A 25,676-nucleotide genomic window follows, 5' to 3' on the forward strand; every position below is an offset into this window, starting at 1 on the left:
TACATTAATTCATGTCACTCGCATAACCTTTCGTCTATCCAAATTATGGCTTACATTATCTATGTGCTCTAATAGAGTTTCTAAGGGTAATTGTCCCTTAAAAGGAATTCATTCCAAAGCAGATAACACATTTCGCTTGTTAGAAAGCAAGGACAATTCAACAATGAGACCAAGAGACCATTTCTCCCATTTTGAAGATATAATGTCAAGTATGCAAACAAGTGACTAATACTGAGAATTGTTAATTCCTTGATTACTTCTCAGCTAATCAGTATCCTCCAGATATCTGGAAAATAGAATATATCAAAGACATGCTAAAAACTCAGTCTAAAAATATAATCCATTAAAAAGCAGACACAAGAAAACACGTAATTTCTAAGGCAACAAGCACAAATGCCAATGCAACTACGCATGCAGAATTTCCAATCCATACTCTTTATTACAACCATGTACATCTTACAATTAACGCAAATATAATTCTTACAGTCAAATGCAAACAGGACTTATAAAACACCACAAGCCACACTGTAAATAATTTTATAGGCATGGTAGGAACACTTATTTGAAATTGAAGCTGCCCAACCGTAGGCTCAATTGCGTTAAATCTTTCTAGGTCTGGCCACCCCCTAGTCATACCATGTACCACAAAGGTGAATTTGGAAAAAACTCTCAACTATTGTAAAAACAAGTTGGCAACCTCTTCCAGGGATAAATTCACAGTGCATCTCTTCGTTGGCTCTGAGCGTCCCGTGAGTTTTTGGTGCCTCTCTGCTGGCTCTACGCCACACAAGAGCAAGCTCTCTTCACTTCCATGCACTCCTTTGAGCAGCTCCTCTTTCCGATGTTTTCATGCACACCCAGATAGGCGCCCCCATTTGCAGTCCCATGCTCCAGCATTTTCAGGAAGTTTCCCACAAATTCTTAACTCGAATCACTAGATTTCCTCATTGTTTCTACTAAGCAATGGCTTATCTTACCTCTCCTTCCTCTATTCTCTCCCCCTCTGCATGCGAAAGTCTGTCCCTTATCCATTTATTTTCATACACCAAAATTGTGATTTGCTCTCTTCCCAATGCTATCCCAAGTCATTCACAATCTCCTGAGCTGGTTGTACTCAGCCCATGCCTCGCTTTTGCTGCTGACAGGGCTTTCAACTACCATGCCATACAAGATAATTGTTGGGAGGAGACACTTCAACCAACCAAGTTTTCTCATTTAATGATTTGGGCACGAGGGAAAAACGAGTGAGATATTTTCAATTCAAATATTAGTAGAATTGTTTTTGGAGAGGGTGGCTTGGAATTATTTACAAGGTGAAGTCCAAAGTCCCCTTACTAGTCCCCACACACGGCATCATGGTCCTGTAGGTGTTAGTGGCTTAGTCAGCTGCTTGATATTTTTCATTAATTAAAATAAGATACATATACATTGCTTTTTATATAATTCAACTTAGCATGTTAATGAAATATTCATGCTGGAACATAGTAATGTTACACAATAATTACAATTAATCATGGGGTCTAAATGGGATGAGACATAATTATTAAAAGGTATAGTTGTAAAGGCAATATTGCACATGAAGAGTCACCATAGGTATAGAAAAGCCAACACCTTCATTGATGTGAAATATCATTCAATTTTATATACGTATTTATTTTTATTCCAAATGAAAACAATCAATTATAGAAGTTTTACTCCAGGAATCCAAAAAACTACTTTCTTGGAATTCTACCAAGAGAAATCAGAAAAATATCTATTTAGAATAGGGTTTTAAATATTCTCATGTGTTAATTTATGATATAATTATTATTTCACCAATAGAGGTATATCAAGTCTGCTAAAAAATTGATAAACCAGTAAAGATACCAAAATGTCCAGGTACAACACCCTGATTAACACATTCTGTAAATATTTATCAGTCATTGCTGCATTGGAAATTTACATTTCGCCATCATGCGATAATTAATTTCCCTGATAACGATTGAAAATAACTTGAAAGAAAATATTCCAAAAGTTACCAAGAAACTAGGAAACTTAAATGGTATGGAATGAAAGTGATCAAAGCGTTGAGCTTTGTAATTGATATAACTACTGAAAGCATCCTTTTATTATAGAGATGACGTAAACAAAGTGTATTGAATGATGCCTAAAACCGAACATGGAGAGAATCTTGAAATCTAAATGGAGCTTCTAGCCTCAAAACTTCAGGAAATTTATTGACGAAAAAGTTTTGAGACCAGGACTTTACAAAAGTTGACAGACCAGAATAACTCGTTCTTTACTACATCATGATTAGTAAGAATGAAATCAAAAAACAGAACCATTTCTGTTTTCAACAAAAAGTAGATTGAAAAAGGGATCTGAGGCTTTTTTTGCACCACTTGGAGATGTTGCCGAATGATCATCCTCATCTACATCTAACTTAATATGTGCCTTTTTTGACTTTGCATTTGTCTTGTACGGTGAATTAACTGAAACGAAATCCACTTTCCTCTTTCTTGCCATGTTTAACTCTAAAGGCCGAGAACTGTTTAATAAGGTAGGATTTGAAAGTTTGGTACCATGCAAACTATCATTTCCATCAAACCCATCCTTTGAAGAATCTCCCTTTAACGAAATATGTCCACTACGGCCAGTATTCTTATTTACATTAGTATCTTGTTTTCTAATATGAGTAGCTATATGATCAGTTGCATCCCTTTTGTTCTTTGCGGCTGCACTAGTTGAGGGCCCTCTCCTTTCCTTGCCAATAGAATAGCTGTCCCGCTCCAGCTCAGCAGCATCCATTGCCATTTCTGAAAGAAGACATAAAAATTATGAGATCCTCTGAAATTTGAGAAGAGCTCAACTGGCTTTTCCCAATTTACCAAATACTCTCCTTCGTTCCTTCTAATTATTGAATGACAAATAAAGTCATACAAAATGGTCACAAGAAAACAGGAATTATAGAAACACAACTTGCAGCATACAGCATAAGAACAGCACTAGAAAATTCAATCGCTTGAAGCTGCAGTCCATGAATCATCTGAAACTGATACCAGGAAACAACATATTTTCACATTTAGTCCATGGTCTAAAATTCTAAATCTCTAGGGGTCCAAATGCCCTGGAGCCTGGAGGGGTAGATAAAGGCATTCGGTATATGATGTCATATCATTTGAGAGTATCCTTCTTCAATTAATCATTTGACAATGCATCTTTTCTAGTTATATACCTTGTACATGAAACATTATATATTCACAGAAGAAATATAATTGTGTAGCAAAGATTGAGATAATAAATACTAGTGAAAGGTAAAACATCCCACCAGAAGAACACATCATGGAAAGCAAGTGATGTAGCAGAAAACAAACAATGGCATGTCAAATGCACTGTTATATACTGCTACGCAGTTGGTCATCAAACTCCAATCTGCACATAGATTCTGACTTTTCAGCACTGAAGCTTGACTTTGTCATGAAGAAAAAGAGGGTGATCAGTCCAGTGAAAAGCATTGTTTGTAGTGGAGGTAATAGAACAATACGTATCAATCAGGCATGAATAATGCCAATTATGCATTAATGCTCAATTGAAAAAGCCTCCAAAACAAAGCAACTAATTAATAGTGATATATTATGCAGAAACCTTGAAATTTATGTATACCACCCAATGAATGTGTTACCTCCCAAACCTGAATTTCAAATGTTACAAAGTGTAACCCTAGGGGCACTTAAGAAGGTTTCCCACTGACACCTTGCAACTCTTCCACACATGTTAAACTAGTTCTTTTCCAGCACAAGGGGAGAAACCCTCAAAAAGATTGTTTTTACTGTTTTCTTTAGAATAAGATGGGTGCTGGAATTTACCAAGACCAGTGCCTATTCAATTGAGTTATGGAGTTAAGATCAATGAATAAGAGGGCTTGAATGTGATGAAGAGCCATAGTTAGGCTATTAACAATATGCTTTACCCAACCACACAGGTCATAACAATTACAACACAGCCACATATAATGTGTAATTTGTTAACTTCATTTCTGGCCAACAGGATCAGAACCACAAAGTCTTGTAACTTTTCTTTGTTCAATATGTTTTAAAATGATTTATCATCCATTTTTACCTAATTGTGTTTCACAAGCTCACATTCAGAATTCTAGTGTTTTGATAAAACAAGGGGATCCCATCCCTAAGACTTGAACTCGTGAGTCATAAGGATATTCTAACAAAAATATTGGGCATGGAGGTGTTGAAAAATGTGTAACTAGGTTCGGTCTTCATAAATATGAAATGTACTTTTGATTCTTGTATATTGTAAAATTAAAGAAAAATATTATTATTATTATTTTTGGAGAATGGGTTTCATGCTTAAGGACTTTTGTTTTAGAGGTCAAGCAGCCATTGAGTGCTTCTGGGGTTTGTCGTAGGTCAAGAAGTCAAAAGAATCATTGTCATAAATTGAAGACCCCATCGGGCACATTGTAACTTGTAAAGAAAAAATATTTTTATCATTAAAAGTTTCAAAATACCCTTCAAGACCAAGTCGGCTTGGCCGCTGGGAAGTCAGTTTATTTTGAGGAGCCACATCCACCTGTAGAAGCCTATATAAAGGAGGGAACTCGACCTCCTTGGAAGACATTCATTCACTCACTCATCCAAGTGAAGAAGAAGAGTAAGAAAGGCAACGAAGAAGGAAGAGGACGAAGAAGACTTGTTTTGGGCTGTTTCTCTCTCACACATGAAATGGAAGGCTAGGGTTTTTGTTGCTAGACTAGGGTTTTTTTTTATACAGGTTCGATCTTGAAGATGGAAGAGAAAGAAGGTTAGTAAAGTTCACATTAGGCCATCCTCAAGCACCATAGGAAGGAGAAATCCAAGCGAAGGTCTGAAGAAGTCTTGGGAGGCCAAAATAAGCTCACACGTGGCAGGAGTTGCTGCTGGGAGGGCCAAAAATTTCGGATCTTCAATAGAGTCCGAAATTCTGAAGCTGGGGGTCGAAGCTGTGCTGCTGGAAGAGATTTGATTGGGTTTGACTTGAACAAAGAATGCACATCGTCCGGAAGGGTTGGACTTGGTCTTGATCTAGAGGTCTTGGAATTCGTCATTTGAGGAATCTATAAAAGAAGAAAAGAGATTTGCGGGTTTTCCTCTCAAGTGGAGAGGTTTTGGCCCTGGCTTGTAGCCTACATTTTGTGTTCTTGTTCTTGTTCTTCTTGTTTTGATAGTTGTTTGATGATATACAAACATAATAATAAGTAAAGAAGCTAATAAGTAAGAAAAAGTAAAAAGAGATCACAAGCAGTTATCAAGAAAAGACAAATCACTATAATAATTGCCATATAGATTTCTCAACAGGAGAGGCTTTAGTGGTGGATGATTGATTGGTGGATGGTTCATAAGAGGCTCAATTGGCTTTTATTCAATTGATGATTTTACAGTGGTATCATATGAGCATTCCTCCATTTGCATTATTTACTTTATTAGGCCCATGGTTTTGTTCTGCTAGCTATGCTGAGTAACGTGTGACACAAGCCTCGTTGTAGTGATTTATGCTTTTGGTTGTCATTTGAACACATTTTTGGAGCTTCATGGGCATACTTGGAAATCATTCGTTTCTAAGCAAAATTGAAAATTCGCCTTGAGGGCCTAGTTGTGTAATGTTATGATGAACATAATGCACAGTAATCACCCCCACCAATTATGGTTTAATAATGGAAAATACCCAACATAGCATGTACCCATGATATGATAACAATGTATAGTCCACAATGCACATGGTATTAAAACAAAGCAACTTTGTCGTTGATGTGCCCTAGCATTGGATATTTGGGTAGCATATATTATATAGTTTGTTTGTTTTACATGGTTTGCACATTGCATATAGTTCACTACCTACACATTGAAATTTGTGCCACATATCATTTAACATGAAGATTTGTAATGATGAGTGCATTCCAGATTTGGGGATTTGTAGACCATGACAGCAATTCACCTATCTGACTTTTGGCCACTTAGTACTCATCCATTTTTCATTCAACAAGATGATGAAGGCTTTACGACCTTTTTTGTTTCTCACTATTGATCCACATCCAATGGCCATTATTTGACCCTGCCTTTCGACGACATATTCTACTCATGCAGTCTTTCATTTACTTGTTCATTTGGTTTCATATGGTCAAATAGCTTTTGACTTTGGAAAATTTTGTTGCACCCGAAATTTTCACCCTCCTATAACTAATTCGAGGCTATATAATGTTGCCTAATCTTCTGGCAAAGACCATCCCTAACAACCTACCTAGTTTGTATAGTGCACAGAGAGGCCATATTGCACGGTCGTACAACGACACAAGTGCGTAGGGGTTGATTTAGTTTTGCGTGCTTCAACTACCAAGAGGATTTTGTTGTAAAAAGGGGAAGTGTTCCCTTGCTGTGAAAATTTTGAAGATTATTATTTTGTTGAAGCTAATAGAAAACACAAACAGTTTGCAGGATATCCCCGAAGTTGGGGTTTCCTAGGTATATCTGGTATCTTATGTGTTGAATGTGTTTTTTTCTTCAGTTTTATTTATTTATGTTGTGCATGTTATAGTTCAAAAAAATCATCGTATTTGTGATTTAAGTTTCAAAACAACAGTTATTTGTATTTTTGGTTGCATACTTAGAAAATCATAAATCAATTGTTTTGTTTTAAGTTAAACTGACATGGTATTAGAGCATAGCCTCTGATTGAAGACCAAGCACATGTTTTATCTTCAAGAGCAAGTTCTATGTTCAAAGGAAGCGAGTTCACCAATTCGACTTGGCCGCCAGGGTTTCTGGGCAGTGCGAATTGGCAATATGGCATTTCAGGGTCTCAGATTTGAGGATAGGTTGGATGATGTGTCCAACTTCTGCTCATGGTGTGAGAGAATTGGTGTGGTTCTAGAGGAACAAGGGGTGCGGGACTTTGTGGATAATGTTCTAGCCACCCCCAATGACCCTCAACAATTGGCTTAGCATAACAAAAGAGATGATAGACAAGGAGAATCATCTTGGAAGGATTCACAGACCACATCATCCCTCACTTGATCAGGAAGCAGTTAACCAAATCTATGTGGACAACCATTATTGGCCTCTATCAAGGCTCGAGCAAGGCCAAAAAGTTGGTATTGAAGGATAAACTGAGGACCATCACAATGACAAAGTCAGATTCTGTTGTGTCTTGCCTCACCAAGTTTACACAAGTGAGAGATGAGTTGGTTGGTGTGGGTGAGAAAATTCCAGATAGAGGCTTGGTGAGTTTTTCCCTAATGGGTTTCACCAAGGCTTAGGAAAATTTTCTGGATGGAATATGTGCCAAGGAGAAGCTTCCAAACTGGGAGGGACTATGGAGTGATTGTGTCTAAGAAGAACTTCGCAGACATACTCAGTCAGGGTCTCACACCAAGACCGAAGAGGAAGAAAATTTTTCCCTAGCAAGCAAAGGGGGCAAGTTGAAGGGCAAAAAGAACAACTCCAAGAGAAAAAAGAAGAAGAAAGATCTCAGCAAGATCCAGTATTTTTTGCGCCACCAATTTGGGAACAATGCTACTAAGTGTGAAAATTTCTGAATCTAATAAACCAAAAATCCTAATGCAGTAAACTGATTTACATTACCTACTTGTATTCTTCATTTAACAAGTTATTTTCATAAATATTCAGAAAATATCAATGTAAATACACTGCAGCCTACACCACTACACAAATCAAGTACTAAAAAAATCCATGCAAAGGACACACTTATTTTTGGACTAAACGTCCTCGGGAAAAACCCAATGCGGGAAAACCGGTGCAGCAGCTCTGAGGGTTTTCTATTATTAAGCAGAAGTTTTGAATACAAATGATGGTTGCCCTCCTGGCAAACCAGTGACAGAGAAATACAATGGCAAAGAACCTGAGTGAGTTTTACCCCACTTCACCCGACAGAATCCGGCTAATCCGATAGCAGAACTAGTTGGCCCCGACTACAACTTCGTTGCCCCTTCACAGTAACTGCGTGGGCCTGTGTGGAGCTCTATGAGGCTCTGCGTCAGCTCTGCATCAGCACTTATGCCCACTGTGTCAACTTTCCCAACTGTTCAGGTAGCTCCTCGACTTTCTGCGTGGAAGGCAGTTCTTCCTCTGCGCTGGCCCTCCTGGCTCTGCGTCAAGGCTGCGTGGGCCCAGACTGGCCCAGTGTCAGCTCTCCTGGCTACTGCGCTACCTCCACAAGTTTCTCTCCGCCTCTCTGTCTGTATTCCCGAACTATCATTGCCCCTCAGCTGCAAGATCTCCCCAATCGATTTCCCTCTTGAGAACTTCACCTCGGAAAATCGATTTCCTCAATCTCTCTATGTGTCTTCTCCAATTGACCCCAAGCCTCCATTTATACTTTTCCTGTTGAGAAATAAACAGTCGTGATCTAATCTCTAATCAACGGCTAAGATTAAATTAGACTTGATCCTCATCTCTTAGAAGCTTCTCACCCATATTTTCATTAATACCCATTAATATTTTAATTTTCTTAAGTTTAGACTTAGGAATCACATTAAAAATATTAATTATTTTAATAGAATACAATCCGGGTGGAATTTCACCAAACGATTTCTGGGTCTTGGTGATCTCATGTATACGAGCCCCTCCACAAAATTTCGGAGCTAGATCACATCCAATGCTACCCAAAAAATCAACACTAAGTGCCCTAACCAGAAAAAAGGATCCAAGAAGGACCAAGTAGCAACCTCTATAGAGATAGACGAGTTCTCTTCTCATTTTGAGAATGAGTTCACTTATTGCTTGCATGGCAAGCTCGTGGATACCAATTTATGGTATATAAATAGTGGTGTCTTTTGTCATATGACAGGGAACAAGAACTACTTTAGAAACTGACAAAGAAGGGCATGTAATTCCATATTGAGATGGGAGATGACGGGAAATTACCGAGCCAAGGGCACTAGTATAGCCAAATTGAGAGGGAATAGGGAAACCCTTTGTTTCTTAGAGATGTCCTTTATGTTCCAGGGCTCAAGAAGAATCTCATTTTGGTTTCAACATTGGAGAATAAGGGGTACGAGGTGACCTTCAGACAGCGGAGGGCTTTCATAAAACCCTCAGACACCAAAGTGGCCAAGTAGATTGAGATCAACCTAAGAGCTTGTACAAATTGTAGTTTGAGACAATCCCAACATTGACCAACAGAGGGAGTCATGACTCAAGCAGTGAGTGTTGAGAAACCTAGGGCATCGAGATTAGGTGATTTCTTTATTAATGATAATTGCTTGTGAATGTTGTTTACTTCTCTAGATTAGAATCTTCTCTTTACTTAGATTATTGTTGTGTTCTTCTTTGTCAAACAACTACCAATGCATAAACAATAAAGCAACAAAAGACACAAAATGTAGGAGATCAGCTAGGGCCAAAGCCTCTCCCACTTGAGAGGAAAACCCAAACGAATTCTTCTTCTTATAGAGACTTCAATTAACGCATACCAAGACCCTTGACACAATAACCTCTCGAAGACTAAGTCACAAAACCCTTCTTCACTGCTTCTTCTTCTAGCCCAAGTCAACACTTGGTCAAACTTCTTGAATTCTCTCTCCTTCTCGGCTACCCTTCAAATTTCGGCCTCCTTCAATTCTTGACCTATTTCAGAAGCCCTAGTTGCAGCACATGGGAAGTGTCACCACCAAGATTGAACCCTTGATCCCTTTGTTTAGGATGGAGACTTCTTCTCCTTCAACTCGGCTTGCATTCTTGACTAGACTTCTTCCTTAATTCGACCTCCTTTGATGACTGAGATAACTTCGGCTTTCCCTGCAGCAGATGATACTTCTCCTTGCACATGTGATGGATATCAGCCCTAAAACATATCCGAAATAGTTTGTATATCTTTATTTCTTCTTCGCTTGGAGATGAGACTTCCTTCTTGAGCTTTTCACACTTCTTTCTTACTTCAAACCTTGACAGAAATTTTGCACCTCAAATGAGGCCGAGTTTCCCTACTTATAGTGGTCTGCCCATCCAAAATAAGCTGACTTGAATAGGTGCCTAGGTTGACATGTCCTACTAGAAACATCTTTAGCCCGACTTGAAGGAGGAGCTTGAGCTTGGTCTTGGAGGGTCTTTTTGACTCTTTCAATGGCTCACATACATATGTAACATGCCTAAGAAGGGTCTTCAAACTTTGACATTGACTTAATGAACTTTATGACTTGATGACTAACCCTAAAGGCTCACAATGGGAGCCTTAACTAAAAATAAAATTCCTTGCTCATGAAACCCATGAGACAAACATTACAAAAATAATTATATTTTCTTCTTTACATCAATTACATGAAATATAATTACACATGTCATTATGAAGACCAAACCTAGTTACACTTTTCAACACTCCCTCTTAACCAGTGTTTTTAAAATCGGAACCGGTGACCGGACCGGTCCACCTAATGAACCGGTTTACCGACCGGAACCGGTCTAACCGGGACTGGTTTGGTCTAAACGAACCGGTTTTATAAAAATACATTAAATAATTATTTTTTAATGAAAAAAACTATTTTTAAGATTTAAAACCATGATTCCAAGCCAATAGAGACAAAATATGCAAAGATTGCTCATTTATATACCATGTAAAGGTGAATATATCAAAATGGCACCGAGTGCAATACATATCATCGACAAAATACATAAGCAATAAGGCTCTAAATGGCCTCTAGAGTGCAAAAACAAAGCCTACAAACTATGGGGCCAGTGGCCTACTACAAGACTTCAGTCTAGTATCTACATATATGATAATAGTAAATACTATAATAGTGATCAACATTATCACTTGAAGTTGAAACTTCTCATGAGTCTCAGTCATCATGATCAAACTCAGTTGGTTGAGTCTCGACTCCCAAACTTTGCAGTCACAAACTTCTCTATTGGTTCAGTGACTTGAGTCTCAAACTTCTGAAGGTATTATGCCCTAATATGCCCTAGTCTCAAACTTCTGAAGGTATTATGCCCTAATATGCCCTATTATTTCATTTGGTGCTCCACATGGCTTTACATGGCCTCCTATCCCAGCCAAGTGTTGCTTGAACCTGTTAATACCCCCTCCTTGAATGGATTTTTGGCAATATTTGCAGATCATTTTGCCATCAATCATATCACAATGAGCCCATGCAGTATCTCTGGCTTTTGGAGGCATGATGACTCCCTGGATGGTAGATCATAGAAGTGAGAAGTTTATAACACATAAAAAAAATTAATTCATGGACAACAGTCAAATAAGGAATTTTCAAGTGCAAATCCTTACCTGGAAATGCAAACTAGCTTCCTTAGCCTCCTCTTGAAGATGGCAACTCCACTGACAGCTACACACTATCTCCAAAATAGCTCCAACTCCAACTCCAAGATGACTACTTCAGCAAAAACTCAACACTCTCCAAGCTCACAAACAAACTCACAAACACTCCAAATCAGTTGTGTGAGACAAATGAGAGTGAGAGGGGCCTCTTATAGCTTGGAGAGGGTGTTTTTGGAGGGAAAACACCCTTAGTTCCCCCCCAAAACCCAAAAACCACAGTTAGAAATCCGCTTTTTTCAAGTTATGGTGGGCATGCCTAAAACCGGCCGGTTTAGGACGGAACCGGCCGGTTTGATACAAACCGGCCGGTTCCGTCCTAAACCGGCCGGTTTTCACCGGTTAGGGCCAAAAATTGGAGAAACGGCCTTCCAAACCGGGTTTTTTGGCCGGTTCGGACCGGCCAGCTTGCTAACCGGTCGGTTTGACCGGTAACCGGTTTTTGAAAACGGTTTTTAAAACAGTGCTCTTAACTAGGTAGGTATTCATTCTCCATACAAGGTACTTGGACATTCTCAATGTGAAGAATTCTCATAAGAAGAGTCGGAATGGTAACCCATCTATTTAGCATCATATCAACCAACATTGTCACATAGCAAGGCCTTGACTAACTGCTCTATCTTTCCACAAGATCATAGCACAATGCTGGCAAGACCAATGATGTATAGACACCCTCATCATTGTCTCTCTCAGAACATACTCCACCCGGGTTCTCTCAGAGTATGTTTCACCAGGACTATTCTTGTCTAGAATTCCCAATCCTTAAAGAATATCAATCCTCTACGACTACTCTTATCTTGGATGCCCTAACTCATCCTCAAAGAGTATCGGATGCCAAATGTTTACCCAATCCTCCACTCTGTCTTCCCAAGTGAAGACAAGAATGATGTGTTTATCTCTCTCCTCATGGCATTCACTAAGACTTACGACTGTTAGTCCTGGTCTAGTGCATAACACATGAGATAGAAAAACACAACTGTCACTCCCTCTTAATCGGGGACAACCAACCCATTCCATAAAGGAATGTACCCAAGCTCCCTCTTAAATAGGGACATGATTCCAGCAGCTCTCTAGGCGGAGATCATGGAACAACCAGTTGCTTGTAGAACTCCTTCCTTTGATGTCATGAATTTTTCTTCTTTGTCAAGGAGTCGACATTTTACGGGACTTCTTCGTAGGGCATAGACCGTCCATCACTTTCATCATGAGTTAGTCATGTCTTTATTCCTTTCATCGGAAAGTGATCCATCTGTTCATATCTGGCCTTCCATGCCATGTTGCCTTCTTCATGCCATGTTTCCTTAAGGATCTTTCATCCTACTACATGGACATCGGTGGTGGAAGATATCCAAAGATCTTCCCTTGGCAGCCCCGCATAAGCCCATCTAGATATCATTCAAAAATAAAGGAATGAACATTAAATCAAAATTACCTTTGTGATGGTCCTTCATCATGACATCTTTTAGTTCGCATCAGCATCATGCATACACATTGACACATCTCCAAAAGATATATACTGTCAAGGGTCTCTTTCTTTTCCGGAGTACATCAAAATCTTTCATATCTTTCATGGAGATATCCTAGTCAAATTTCTCAGTCCTCGGATGTTGATTGCCTTTTCCATGGTTGTGTATTTCATGATCTCTTCCTTTCTTTCTTCACACATTTCCTTCTAGGAACTTCCAATCATAGTTCCTCCAATTTTGTCAACCACCTCATGTATCATATGAGGACATATTATGTTGATTTCATCTAGACAATGTGTGACCCATGCCTTGTTGCATCTTTTCAAAGAAGGAGATCCTTTCTTTTGATCATGCTCTCGAGATAGAACATTTATCCATGATACCTGCAACCATATGACATGACTCTACAATATTGAATACAAGCATACATACCACATTTTTCATCCAGACTTCCATCAACAGCTTCCTTGATTGAAAGAACTTCAATCCCTTGATCTACTTTACCTCTTTTATCATCATACCCTCATCCCATAAATTCCCACAAGATGGAATTATTGATGAAACCCTTGCTTCTTTTTTATTGGTGAACCTTCCGATGAAGTTTCCAATAGAGGATCTTGAGCATCCTCATCCAGCAAATGTTCCCCTTTGACTGATGCATGATGAGCCTTGTGTTAAATGACCTTTTCTTCTTTTTCCCATAAGTGTCACTTATGCTTCTAATGAGGTTACCAAGAGCTATATCTTTCCATAGTTGACTTCCATAGACTTCTATTTCAGCTATTTTTCTCTTATGATCAGGAGCTCTTTCTTTTAATGCTTCAATGATGCCATGATGCATCCTATCATTTTCCTTAGTGATTCATGATAGCCATATCTTACAATAGAGAACTTGAAAATAACTAAGTGAGGAAGACTATCTCAATCATAGTAGAGATCTCTTACTTCCTCTTTCTTGGACTTCTTCTTTTCAGCTCCCTCCACTTCTTCGGTGATATGGGCTTCTTCTCTACCTCTTTTGTCATTGTCCTTCTTGAGATTAGGACAATCTCTTTTGTAATGCCCATATTCTTGACATCCATAGCATTGAACCTTAGGCAGGTTCTTCTTCTTTTTCTGAGGACCAAATTTCCAAGACTTTCCTCCTCTTTGTCATAGCAGCATATGCTTGATTTTGCTTACTTTATCCCACATCAGTTTTAGCCTTCAGCGTGGCTTCTTCAATCCTGCATAGTCACCATAGATCTTGGAATGGAGTAGTTTCTTTCTTCCCATAAATACTTGAACTAAAGTTGCCCCACTCCTCTGGTAGTGCATTTAGTACTATAGTGGTCATCTCCTTGTCAGACATTACTTCTCCCAGATCTTGAAGTTGATCTCTTATTTCAGATATCCTCATAAAGTATGAGGCTATTCCTTCTTTTGATATCCTTAGCTTGTAGAGTTCTTGTTTTAGATAGATAACTTCGCCTGCAGTGTTTACATAAAACAACTCTACCAATTTGTCATATATTTCTTTAGAGGTGTTGAGTTTAGATACATATGGAATGAGGGGATCCTTGATGGATTCTATGAAAATCCTTTGAGCCCTCACTTCCCCTTTCATAAACTTTGCAAGTGCTTGAACATCTTCTTTCACTGGTTTGGTGATAGATCCTTTGACATGATCCATAACCTCATTTTCATTGAGATTCAAATCTGTCCTCTTCTTCCATGCAAGATAGTTTGAAGCCCCAACCAATTTGTTTCTTTCCTTGCAAAAAGACATTTTGACAGATTCAGACTTACTTGTGAAGATGCTTCTTCCACTTGCTACCTCCTTGAATTTGATGATAATATAGATGATAGAGAACTTCTCCTTGATGAAGATAGATCTCTTCAAGAGTGATCCTTGACTCCAAAAAGAAGGAGATCACTTTAGATCCTTTGATAGTGATGTCCTTGTTGATAATGATGACTTCTTGATGATGTCTTGATGCTTCTTGGATGATCTTCTTCAATGGTAAGGTCCTTGCTTCAACGAGAGGAAATTGCCTTAGAACTTTTGAAGATGATGACAACGTCCTTGATCTTGCTTCTCTAGGATGAATAGTCTTCAAGAAATTTGATTTATAAGTCCCTTCAACTTGAGTAGGGTTTTTGTGGTCTTTCGAGGATCTCAAGACTTCTTGGTGTAGACTTCTTCTTAGATCTAGGGTTTTGATACCTTTGTAGACCTTGACTTCACTTTGATATCCTTCAATTTGCTTCGATGTCTTTCTCGAGATTTGATTCTTGAGTGTCCCTTGATAAGATGCCCTTCCTTGACTTTGTTACCTTAGCTCTGATACCATGTTGAGAAATCTAGGGCATCAAGATTAGGTGATTTCTCTATTAATGATAACTGCTTGTGAATGCTTTTTACTTCTTTAGATTAGGATCTTCTCTTTACTTAGATTATTATTGTGTTCTTCTTCATCAAACAACTACCAATGCATAAACAATAAAGAGACAAGAGACACAAAATGTAGGCGATCAGCCAGGGCCAAAACCTCTCCCACTTGAGAGGAAAACCCAAACGAATTCTTCTTCTTATAGAGACTTCAATTGACGAATACCAAGACCAAGACCCTTGACCTATTTTCCACTCCAATACCAAGACACAGCTTCCTTGATGAGATCCTTCTTGCTCGAGTTAACAATAGTCCAACCTCTGCTTCTTCCTCCTTCTCGGCTACCCTCCAGAATTCGGCTTCCTTTTTCTCTACTTCAGACCTGCAACCTCTTCGGCCCTAATTCAAAAACCCTTAGCACATGAGGTTGACCAACTTTGACCCTTGATTATCCTTGCTCTTGGTGGAGGCTACTTCCTTGACAAATCGGCTTGAGATACTCCTTAGTCTTTTCCTTGACTTGACCTACAAATGGGACTGCAACACTTCAGCTTCTTCTGCAACAGACAGCGTATATACTTCGCACGTGTGGAGTGATTCAGCTCAAAACAGACCAAAAAACAATACTAAAGACTTCGCTCTTCCTGTCCTCCTCTTCATTGGTTATGAGGCTCCTTTTTGCACCTTTTATTGCAGACTTATTCTTGACCGAAATGTTGTCTCTGAAATGAGGCCGAGCTGCCCTATTTATAGTAGTTTGCCCATCAAAGAAGCCGACCTGAACTGTGGGTGAGCCGACATGTCTTTTGGTGTAGATCTATTACCCCATCTTGAAGTCGACTTGAAGGAGATGCTTTAACTTGGTCTTGGAGGGCCTTTTTATTCTTTTAATGACTCATACAAATGTATAACATGCCCAAGAAGGGTCCTTCATAAATTAAAATATGTTATTTTGTGTTAAGGGAGTTGTTAGAGTGGTAGCACTCTATAAAATCTATGATATAAATCACCAATAGTGATCATCAATTTCTGTGTTATTGTCTTGTTAGCAATGTAATGATGAATGTTAGGGTTAACCAGCTAGGGGTGCTATTAATATGTCACCTCTGGTGATTCATTCTGAATGAGTGATGTATAGTTGCAGTGTTATCAATAAAATATATCTTTTATTTTCTCTCCACCACTGTTAGTGTAAACATGTGTGCACCCTACTTTGCTACAGTGCTATATAGTAGAAGATTTGAGAGGATTCTGAATATAAATTCCCTCATAATGCTCTGGTAACGTTATTTGGCCTGCACCTGGAATACTTCTCTTCCTTTCAACATGCTTCTCAAGAAGACAAAACTTGACTCCATCCCAATTGCATTCCAAGGAAAGTGACGGCTTGTGTGATGGATAGTGATCTCTGAAAACCTGTAGCAGTAGAGTGCATATAAATTGTCAGCAAATTGCTTCTAGATTAAATCATTATACTGAAATTATTTTTCCAATAAATCTGTTGTAACTGTCATAAACATCTAGGCTAAATTTTTCACCATGAAAGGTCAGCATCCAGATTTTGACAACACAGTAAGCACAACTTTCACTAAAATAGCTGATTTTATAAGTTCAGTAGGAGTTCAAATTATTATGCTCTTCTTTTCAAACCGAGTAATTAATGGTAAAAGCTTTGAGAATGTGTACAGATACAAATTAACAATTAGCAGAATTGTGCATATAGAATAGAAAATAGAGCATGTTTTAAAACCTGGCTTCATAATGTAGGATCTTTTTTTTTCGAAAAGAAAAACTTCTTCCATTAATTAAAACAAAAGAAAGTTACATATGCCAGTTTCTGTATACATCTATTAGCCCCAATTTTCTTCAAAGACTGAGAAAGAGAGGTCTATGGAATCGCAAAGGGAAATGACCTGAGTCAAGGGCCAAAGCTTCCTCTAATGAAGCAAGAACCAGATCAAAATGTGGCCAATAAAGAGAGAAAACCATACAAAAAGCAAAATGACACCCTGCAACAACAAAAGATCAGAAAGATGAACAGCAGGTCCAAACAGGGCATATGCCAAAAAGAAATAAAACAGATCCATCACTAGAAGAAAAAAGCCCCCAAACTGGAGATAGATCCATTGACGAGGAAATCGAACCAGATCTGCCCAGGAATGACAGAAGCCCCTCGCTTGGAGAGTAAGTCTGACATAGCATTCTGCTCACAGAAAATGTGGCAGAAGGAGATAGAATTGAAAGTTACCATCATGGATTTAATTTTCTCCCACCAGTGTAAAAATTATAGCACATCCAATGTCAATTGGCCCTTGGCCCAATCAATAATAGTCTTCGAGTCCCCAGCGATCAATATCAATATGCCAGTTTCTGTATACATATATTAGTCCCAATTTTCTTCAAAGACTGAGAAAGAGAGAAGGTCTATGGAATCGCAAAGGGAAATGACCTGAGTCAAGGGCCAAACCTTCCTCTAATGAAGCAAGAACCAGATCAAAATGTGGCCAATAAAGAGAGAAAACCATACAAAAAGAAAAATGACACCCTGCAACAACAAAAGATCAGAAAGATGAACAGCAGGTCCAAACAGGGCATATGCCAAAAAGAAACAAAACAGATCCATCACTAGAAGAAAAAAGCCCCCAAACTGGAGATAGATCCATTGACAAGGAAATGGAACCAGATCTGCCCAGGAATGACAGAAGCTCCTCGCTTGGAGAGTAAGTCTAACACAGCATTCTGCTCACGGAAAATGTGGCAGAAGGAGATAGAATTGAAAGTTACCATCATGGATTTAATTTTCTCCCACCAGCGTAAAAATTATAGCACATCCAATGTCGATTGGCCCTTGGCCCAATCAATAATAGTCTTCGAGTCCCCAGCGATCAATATCAATATGCCAATTTCTGTATACATATATTAGCCCCAATTTTCTTCAAAGACTGAGAAAGAGAGAAGGTCTATGGAATTGCAAAGGGAAATGACCTGAGTCAAGGGCCAAACCTTCCTCTAATGAAGCAAGAACCAGATCAAAACGTGGCCAATAAAGAGAGAAAACCATACAAAAAGCAAAATGACACCCTGCAACAACAAAAGATCAGAAAGATGAACAGCAGGTCCAAACAGGGCATATGCCAAAAAGAAACAAAACAGATCCATCGCTAGAAGAAAAAAGCCCCTAAACTGGAGATAGATCCATGGACGAGGAAATCAAACGGGATCTGCCCAGGAATGGCAGAAGCCCCTTGCTTGGAGAGTAAGTCTGACATAGCATTCTGCTCAGGGAAAATGTGGCAGAAGGAGATAGAATTGAAAGTTACCATCATGGATTTAATTTTCTCCCACCAGTGTAAAAATTATAGCACATCCCGTGTGGATTGGCCCTTGGCCCAATCAATAATAATCTTCGAGTCCCCAGCAATCAATATCTCCTCAACAGCAAGCCAAGTTGCAAAACGTATCGTATCACCCCCCATAGTGCGATCACCTCTGTTCTAACATTGGTGCCACATCCCCCTGACCAGAAGAAATGGAAGACCAGGGATGGATGGAAGATGATAATAGCTCCACACCCACACTCTCCATTCGCAGAGGCTCCGTCAAAAAAACCAACAAGGGAAAAATTGTCAAGGTTCTTGAAAGTCCATCAACACTTATGACAAATTGGTTTCCATGGACCTATTTCCAGAAAGTAGGCCACAATTTTCAAGGAGGTGGATCTCGAATCTGGTGCTTTATTCTCGAAAATGCAGTCATTCCTACAGCACCAGATGCCCCAAAATATATATAGTGGTATTGTTCTGAATTCTGGGTGGCAATTCAACCAGTTGAGGAGGCAAGATGCAATAGAAGACCTACCCACTTGCAAAAAGAACTTAAGAGAATTGGAGACCTCCTCCCAAATGGAGATAACAAAAGGGCATCTCAAGAAAAGGTGAACAACCTCTTCATATGCTGGTCTACACATAGGACAGAAACTCCAGCCCTGAAATCCACTCTTGGCAAGATTTTCCCATGTGAGGACTCGATTATGTAACACTAACCAGGTGAAGCGTTTCAATTTCGTTGGAACCTCCCATCTCCACATACGGGCCAGCCAATCTGTGCTATGATTGAGCCGATACTGTTTGGTGATATATGTGTGTACCTCTTTGGCAGTGATGTTACCACCATGGGAGCGAACACCCCATGTAAGCCTGTCTGCCTTCTTAGACAAAGCAATCCCAGCGTGGCATATTTTATTTCGGTAGCTTTCCCATTCGACAACATGCATAGGAGGGAGAGCCAACTTGTCTGCATTCAGCGATTTAGTAGAGGGAAAGACTACGCTCTGTGGGTAGCCAATGCCTGCTAATGTGAAGAGCTCACACACTTTAAGAAGTAGAATAATGGGAAGAGAGAGGATATGATCCCCCACCAGTCCAATCATAGCGTCTAAACCAATGAATATTTTGTTACCACTACTGACCACCCAACTAAGATTGCCACACATCCAAGGCTTTGATTTCATCAAGTTGTGCCATATGAATGAGGCATTGTTCTTTACCGACGCCCCAGATGAGACCCAATCTTCCAAATTATAATGATTAATGTATTTTTTACTTATGATGTCATGCCCAATACCAGGACACATAAAAGCCCTCCACAGGTTCTTGGTAAGCAGAGCAAGATTGAATTTATTAGTCTTTTATGCCCCAGCCCCCTTGTTCAATAGGCTTGCAAATAAAATCAAGTTTAGACAGATGAAACTTCATTCTGTTTCCAGTACCAGCCCAAAGAATATCTACAATAATTGAATTAATTATGTGGATGACTGATATTGGTAAATGAAACAAGTGCATCCAATATATTGAGATGCCTTGTAAAACAGCCTTGACCATAATCATCCTACCACCTAATGTAAGCCATTTATTTTCCCACTTAGTCAATTTCTTTTAAAATTTCTCAATGAGCCAGTGCCAGTCCCACTTCTCATATTTGGTACGCTTCAAATGAAAGCCCAAAACTTGAAACCACCATCAAGAGTTCTAACTCTAATGCCAAATAGTTATGTTATCGGCTTAGTCACCTCCTCCTCTATTCTGCTTGAGATAAGTTCTGATTTTTCTTTATTTAGGATAAACCCAGATGCATTCCCAAATTTGGTAATAATTTGGTGAAAATTTTGTCATTCTGAGATCTTAGTCTCGCCAAGACATAGCACATCATCAACGAACATTACATGACACAGTTGTACATTGGATGTTACCCTGCAGCGTGTAATCCTTCCAGCCTCCCTGGCGTCTCTTAATCCTCCTCTAAGTCCATCCATAACCAAGATAAAAAGTAATGGTGAAAGTGCACAACCTTGTCGCAGTCCTCTGGTGATCTGAAAAAATTCTGAAGGCATACCATTGATCAGCATAGCTAAGGTTGTCATCGATACACAAGCCATAATCCAATTGATGTGTCTGCGGGGGAATCCGACTCTATGTAGAATTAACCTGAGAAAGTCCCAATCAACCCTGTCATATGCTTTGATAAGGTTGATCTTCAACAAGCAGGCTTTCAATTTGCGGGACTTTATAGAATGAATACATTCTTGTGTGATCCCAACAGCATCCTAGATCCTTTTGTCTACAAGGAAACCGAATTGATCCAAAGTGATATGATCAGACATAATCTACTAAACTTGGTTAGCAATTAGTTTAGAGCTCATTTTATATACCGCATTACAAAGTGAGATTGGTCTGTAATAAAAAAAAACATGATGTATTAGACTTTTTTGGAATAAGAGTGAGAAAGGTAGCATTGATAGCGCCTGATATGTGGCCCTGAAGACCAGACTCTTCCACCATCTTAATGAGATATGATCCCATTGTATCAAAGAAGAATGAGAATAATTCCACCGGTCATCTGTCTAGACCCGGGCTTTTGTCCTTTGCAAGTTCTTTCAATACTCCTTGCAGTTCTGAAATGATGGGTCTATCCATGCGCTCAATGTCTTCATCATTGACCATACAGGGGAATAAATTAACCAAGTCCAATTGATCTTCAATGTCTGATACATCTGGTGACAAATATTGCTTACTGAAGAAAAGAACAGCCTCCTGTTGGATGTCTTTTAAAAACATTAGTAGTTTGTTCTACGCATCTCAAATGTACCAGATCGTTTTAGTGCTTTTCCATTTATATGCAACCTTATGGAAGAAACAGGTGTTCCTATCGCCAGCCTGGACCCAAGCCATCCTTCTTTTTAGTCTCCATTCACCTTCCTGGAATTTCAAAATTTTGTTCTTCCAGATCGATAGATTCAAGAGTGTCTTGTTTATTTGTTCAGAGAAGAAACCAGGAACTGTGGAATCCATCAGACCAGCAAGTTCTTTCTCTATAATTGATAACTCCTATGTGAGTACCTTTTTACTCTTGCTGACCCATGATTTAACATCCGACTTCAGGATCTATAAAATTTATGACTACAAAGTAAGAAACTCCATTCCATCTCTAGCCCCTACCCCTAGATCAAAAAGGAAATTTTTTGGGGATCGTTTCCAGGCCATTTTACAACAAACAACTCCATTTTCAGTCACAAAACAAACACTGTTGTTCTGTGGCCCACATTATTTTTCTTTTGATAAAAGTATTGTTGAAGATGGCAGCTTCGGTTGAAATTTTCATTAGCAATTCATGGAGACAACTCAGATTTTTTTACTTTGACCAAGTCGGCCCCACGTGTGAAAAGCCACCTTTTCAAACACATATAAATACAACTTCGTTGAGCCTCATTTGGACACACATCATGTCATCACATATGGTCTGATATAGCAAGAGTGAGTTGACACGTGTGAAGGAATCTGAAGGAGTATATTTTCTGTGTTGACCAGCGTTTCTTCTCTGTTCGACTTTCATTGACTTGGGCTTTTGTGGATCTGTTTGACCAAGAGTTGACTGTGGTTGAAAGTCGAAGTTGCAGATAGTTCGTTGACCTTTCTTGATCGAGATTTCTCCTTTGTTCTGGAATGTTGACCGCTGGTCAACTCTCTCTCCTTTGACCAAGAATTACAAGGACTGTTTGACCGAGATCTTGACTGTTGAAAGAGGCCGAAAATTGCAGGGATACGTTGAGCATCTTTGACTGAGATATTCGCTCCTGTTCGGCCCGTTGACTTGGTTTGACTACAGGGTTTGACTGGCTCATTGACCACAAGCTTTGACTGTGATTTGACCAAGTTTGACCATTGAAGTTGCAGGTCGAAATTCATCCCCTTGACCAAACTGTTGACTGGTAACATATTGTTGATATTTCTCTCATTTGACTAGATTTGACTTGGTTGACTTGGGAAAGTCAAAGGTTGACTTTGACTGTTTATGGATGTACAAATTGGATTATGTATCTCAGTTGAACATTGATTGAATATCTAAGAAGAAGAAGAATTGATTTGGGTTTTCCCCCTTGTGGGGTTTTGCCTTGGTCTTTGACCAAAAATCTTTGTGTCTCATTGTGCTTGGCTATCTTCTTTTGTGCATTATTATTTACTGTTCTATCTATAATTGCTTAACTATTTTGGGGTGAATGAAATTGAATGCTACATTGTTTAAGTAATTATAACAACATAGAACTTGAGAAAAATTAACATGGTATCAAAGCTGAGGTGAAGATCAACCATTGTTGAACAAAGAACACCCCTTTGAGACATTTCTCTTGCTGATTGGTTATCAATTCTCTTGGACAAGATGACTTCCTCTTACTTCAAGATTGAAGAGAAGTTGAATGATGCCTCCAACTTTGCAACATGGACGGCTAGGTTGGATCTCACCCTTGAAGAAAATGATGTGATGGAGTATGTGGAGGGTGAGGTAGTTGAACCCCCTGAGAATGTCAAATCCAAGTACAAAAAGGGTGAGATCAAGGCTAAAAAGATCATCATTGATTCTCTCAGAAATCATCTCATCACTTATGTGTCCACGCTGAAGAAGTCAAAGGAGATGTATGACAAATTGATTGGGATGCATGATGACAGCAATCACAGCCACATCATTGCTTTGAAGAGTCAACTTCGTGACATCAAGATGTCCAAGACAAAATCCATAACAGCCTACATGAGAATCTCTCAAATAAGAGATCAGCTTCTTTCCATTAGAGAAATCATACCTAATAAAGAGCTTGTACATATGACCCTTGGAGGACTTCCCATGTCTTGGGAGACATTCATACCAAGCATTAGTAGCAGAAAGGATCTTCCTTTATTTGATGAACTTTTGGGCACTTGCACTCGAGAAGAATCCAGGCTCATTTCCAGAGGAAGAATTCAAGGACAAGAAAAAGGAGAACCTACAACCTTTGCAGCAAATGCTACGAAAGGAAAAGGGAAATAAAGACCTTCCAAATGGAAGTCAAAGAAGCCAGCTCCAGCATTCAACAATAATAGAAGGGACTTGTCCAAAGTCCAATGTTATAGATGTGACAAATCTGGCCACATATCCCGAGATTGTCCTTAAAGAATTGCTCAAAGGCCCAATACCAACAACAACAGCTACAACAACAACTCCAACAATAGAAGGAGAGGATCATGAAGATGAAGCAAGAAGGGCCACACCAAAGGATGATAAAAGGAGAATGAAGATGAGGTATGTATGCATCAATGTTTAGAGTCATGTTATCACTTGTATATTATTAAAGTCATGGGTATAGTTCTATAACATGATCAAGCATGAAAGAATCTCTTTCACCAAGAACATGCTCGAAGGCATGTACCACAATGCGATGAAGGCCAACAAAAGAATATGCTCACCTAAGGAGCATAAGATTGTTGACTAAGAAGCAACAAGAAATGCTGACAAGGATCTTTAAAATCCTATGATGGAATCTTCAAAAGAAGGTTCATGGACCAAAGCAAATATCTCATTGAGAATCCCATTCATGGGTTTCAAGAAAAGAATGATATGCAGGCAAACTAAGATGAAGCAAGAAGGGCCACACCAAAGGATGATCAAAGGAGAATCAAGATGAGGTATGTATGCATCAAAGGTTAAAGTCATGTTATCACTCGTATATTATTAAAGTCGTGAGTATAGTTCTATAACATGATCAAGCATGAAAGAATCTCTTTCACCAAGAACATGCTCGAAGGCATGTACCACAATGCGATGAAGGTCAACAAAAGAATATGCTCACATAAGGAGCATAAGATTGTTGACTAAGAAGCAAGCAGAAATGCTGACAAGTCCAGAAAGCAAGCAATGAAGGAATGCTCTCACAAGAAGCATTAGATGGTTGACCTATCTATCTGAGGAGAAGCAAATGAAGAAATAGATCAAACATGTGAAGAACACCATGATCACCAAGGATCACTATCTGACAAAATGCCTTGATAAGACATCTCCTGAAAGAAGGCAGTACAACTCTCATAAAAGAAGAAAGGACCCTTGACACCTTTGAAGGCCTTGGAGATACAAAAGGTGCAGATAATTGATTCTACTGTATAGAGATGTCGTGATGAAGAAGCCATCCAACAAAAGAAAAAGCAATGTTGAAGCAATATCAGGATGAAATCATGATGGGCTACTAGGTCAAAGCATGTAACCTAGCAAGTACATCGAAGCATCCATGAGAAGAATATTCTGATGCATGGACAAGATGACAAAAGCGTAGCCAAGATGACAAGAAAACTTGATGAATGACAAGAAAGTCACTTTCCACAAAGGAAGCAAGACATTACAATCCAGGAAGGAAAGTGATCGATGGATGGTGCCCTACATAGAAGAAGTTCGAACAAAGACTTCATGACATCAAGAAAGGAAGGAGATCAAGCAGTTGAAGGACCCACTAAGAAGAAGTTTTTGATGAAGGAAAGAGTCCCCAGTTAAGAGGGAGCTCTGACAAGTCCCTGATCAAGAGGGAGTTTTTGAATCACCCCTGATTACAAAGGAGTGACAATTGTGTTTTCCATTTCATGGGTCATGCACTAGACCAGGACTAACAGCCGTAAGTCTAGATGAAGGCCATGAATGGAAATGTAGACACAAGATAGACACAACATTCTTGTCTTCACTTGGGAAGAAAGAATGGGAGGATTAGGTAATCATCTAGCATCCGGTACTCTTTGAGGATGTGTAGGGCATCCAAGACAAGAGTAGGCAAGAGGACCAATATTCTTTGAGGGCTGGGAACCCAAGATAAGAATAGTCCTAGAAGGTCATACTTGGTGAACACCTGGGTGGGTATGTACCTTGAGAGACAATGATGAAGGTGTTTATAAATCATTGGTCTCACCAGCATTGTAGCTCATGGTCTCGTAAAGAGATGGAGTTGTTAGTCAAGTCCTTGCACTATGACAATGCTGATGAACATGATGCTATAACAGATGGATTTCAAATCCGGTTTTTCTTATGTGACTTCTTCAAGATTGAAAATTGCCAAACACCTTGTAATGTTGTATGAATAACTCCCTAGTTAAGAGGGAGTGTTGAAGGAAATGTAACTAGGCTAGGTCTTCATAAATGTAATTTTGATATTTGTACTATTCAAGAAAAGAGAAATTAT

The 25,676-nt window shown here is 39.1% G+C and overlaps 1 protein-coding gene across 2 annotated transcripts in view; it reads right to left on the reverse strand.

The window, feature by feature from the left end:
* Window positions 1-2,085: 2,085 nt before the first annotated feature.
* Window positions 2,086-25,676, reverse strand: part of LOC149160973 (uncharacterized) — a 342,465-nt gene continuing 318,874 nt past the window's right edge. Inside the window, exons 8-9 of one of the 2 annotated variants that reach the window (XM_089436855.1) lie at window positions 16,420-16,570; window positions 2,086-2,795 (exon numbers count right to left, since the gene is read on the reverse strand). In XM_089436855.1, coding sequence (XP_089292981.1) covers window positions 2,308-2,795; window positions 16,420-16,570 — 639 coding nt within the window. In that variant the 3' untranslated portion in view covers window positions 2,086-2,307. The remainder of the gene's footprint in view (window positions 2,796-16,419; window positions 16,571-25,676) is intronic. The other variant, XM_089436856.1, reaches the window with a different exon arrangement.

This window comes from Pinus tabuliformis, chromosome 5_2 (genome assembly GCF_031772625.1).
Source record: "Pinus tabuliformis cultivar Carrire ecotype Pingquan chromosome 5_2, CPIR1, whole genome shotgun sequence".
NCBI lineage: Eukaryota > Viridiplantae > Streptophyta > Pinopsida > Pinales > Pinaceae > Pinus > Pinus tabuliformis.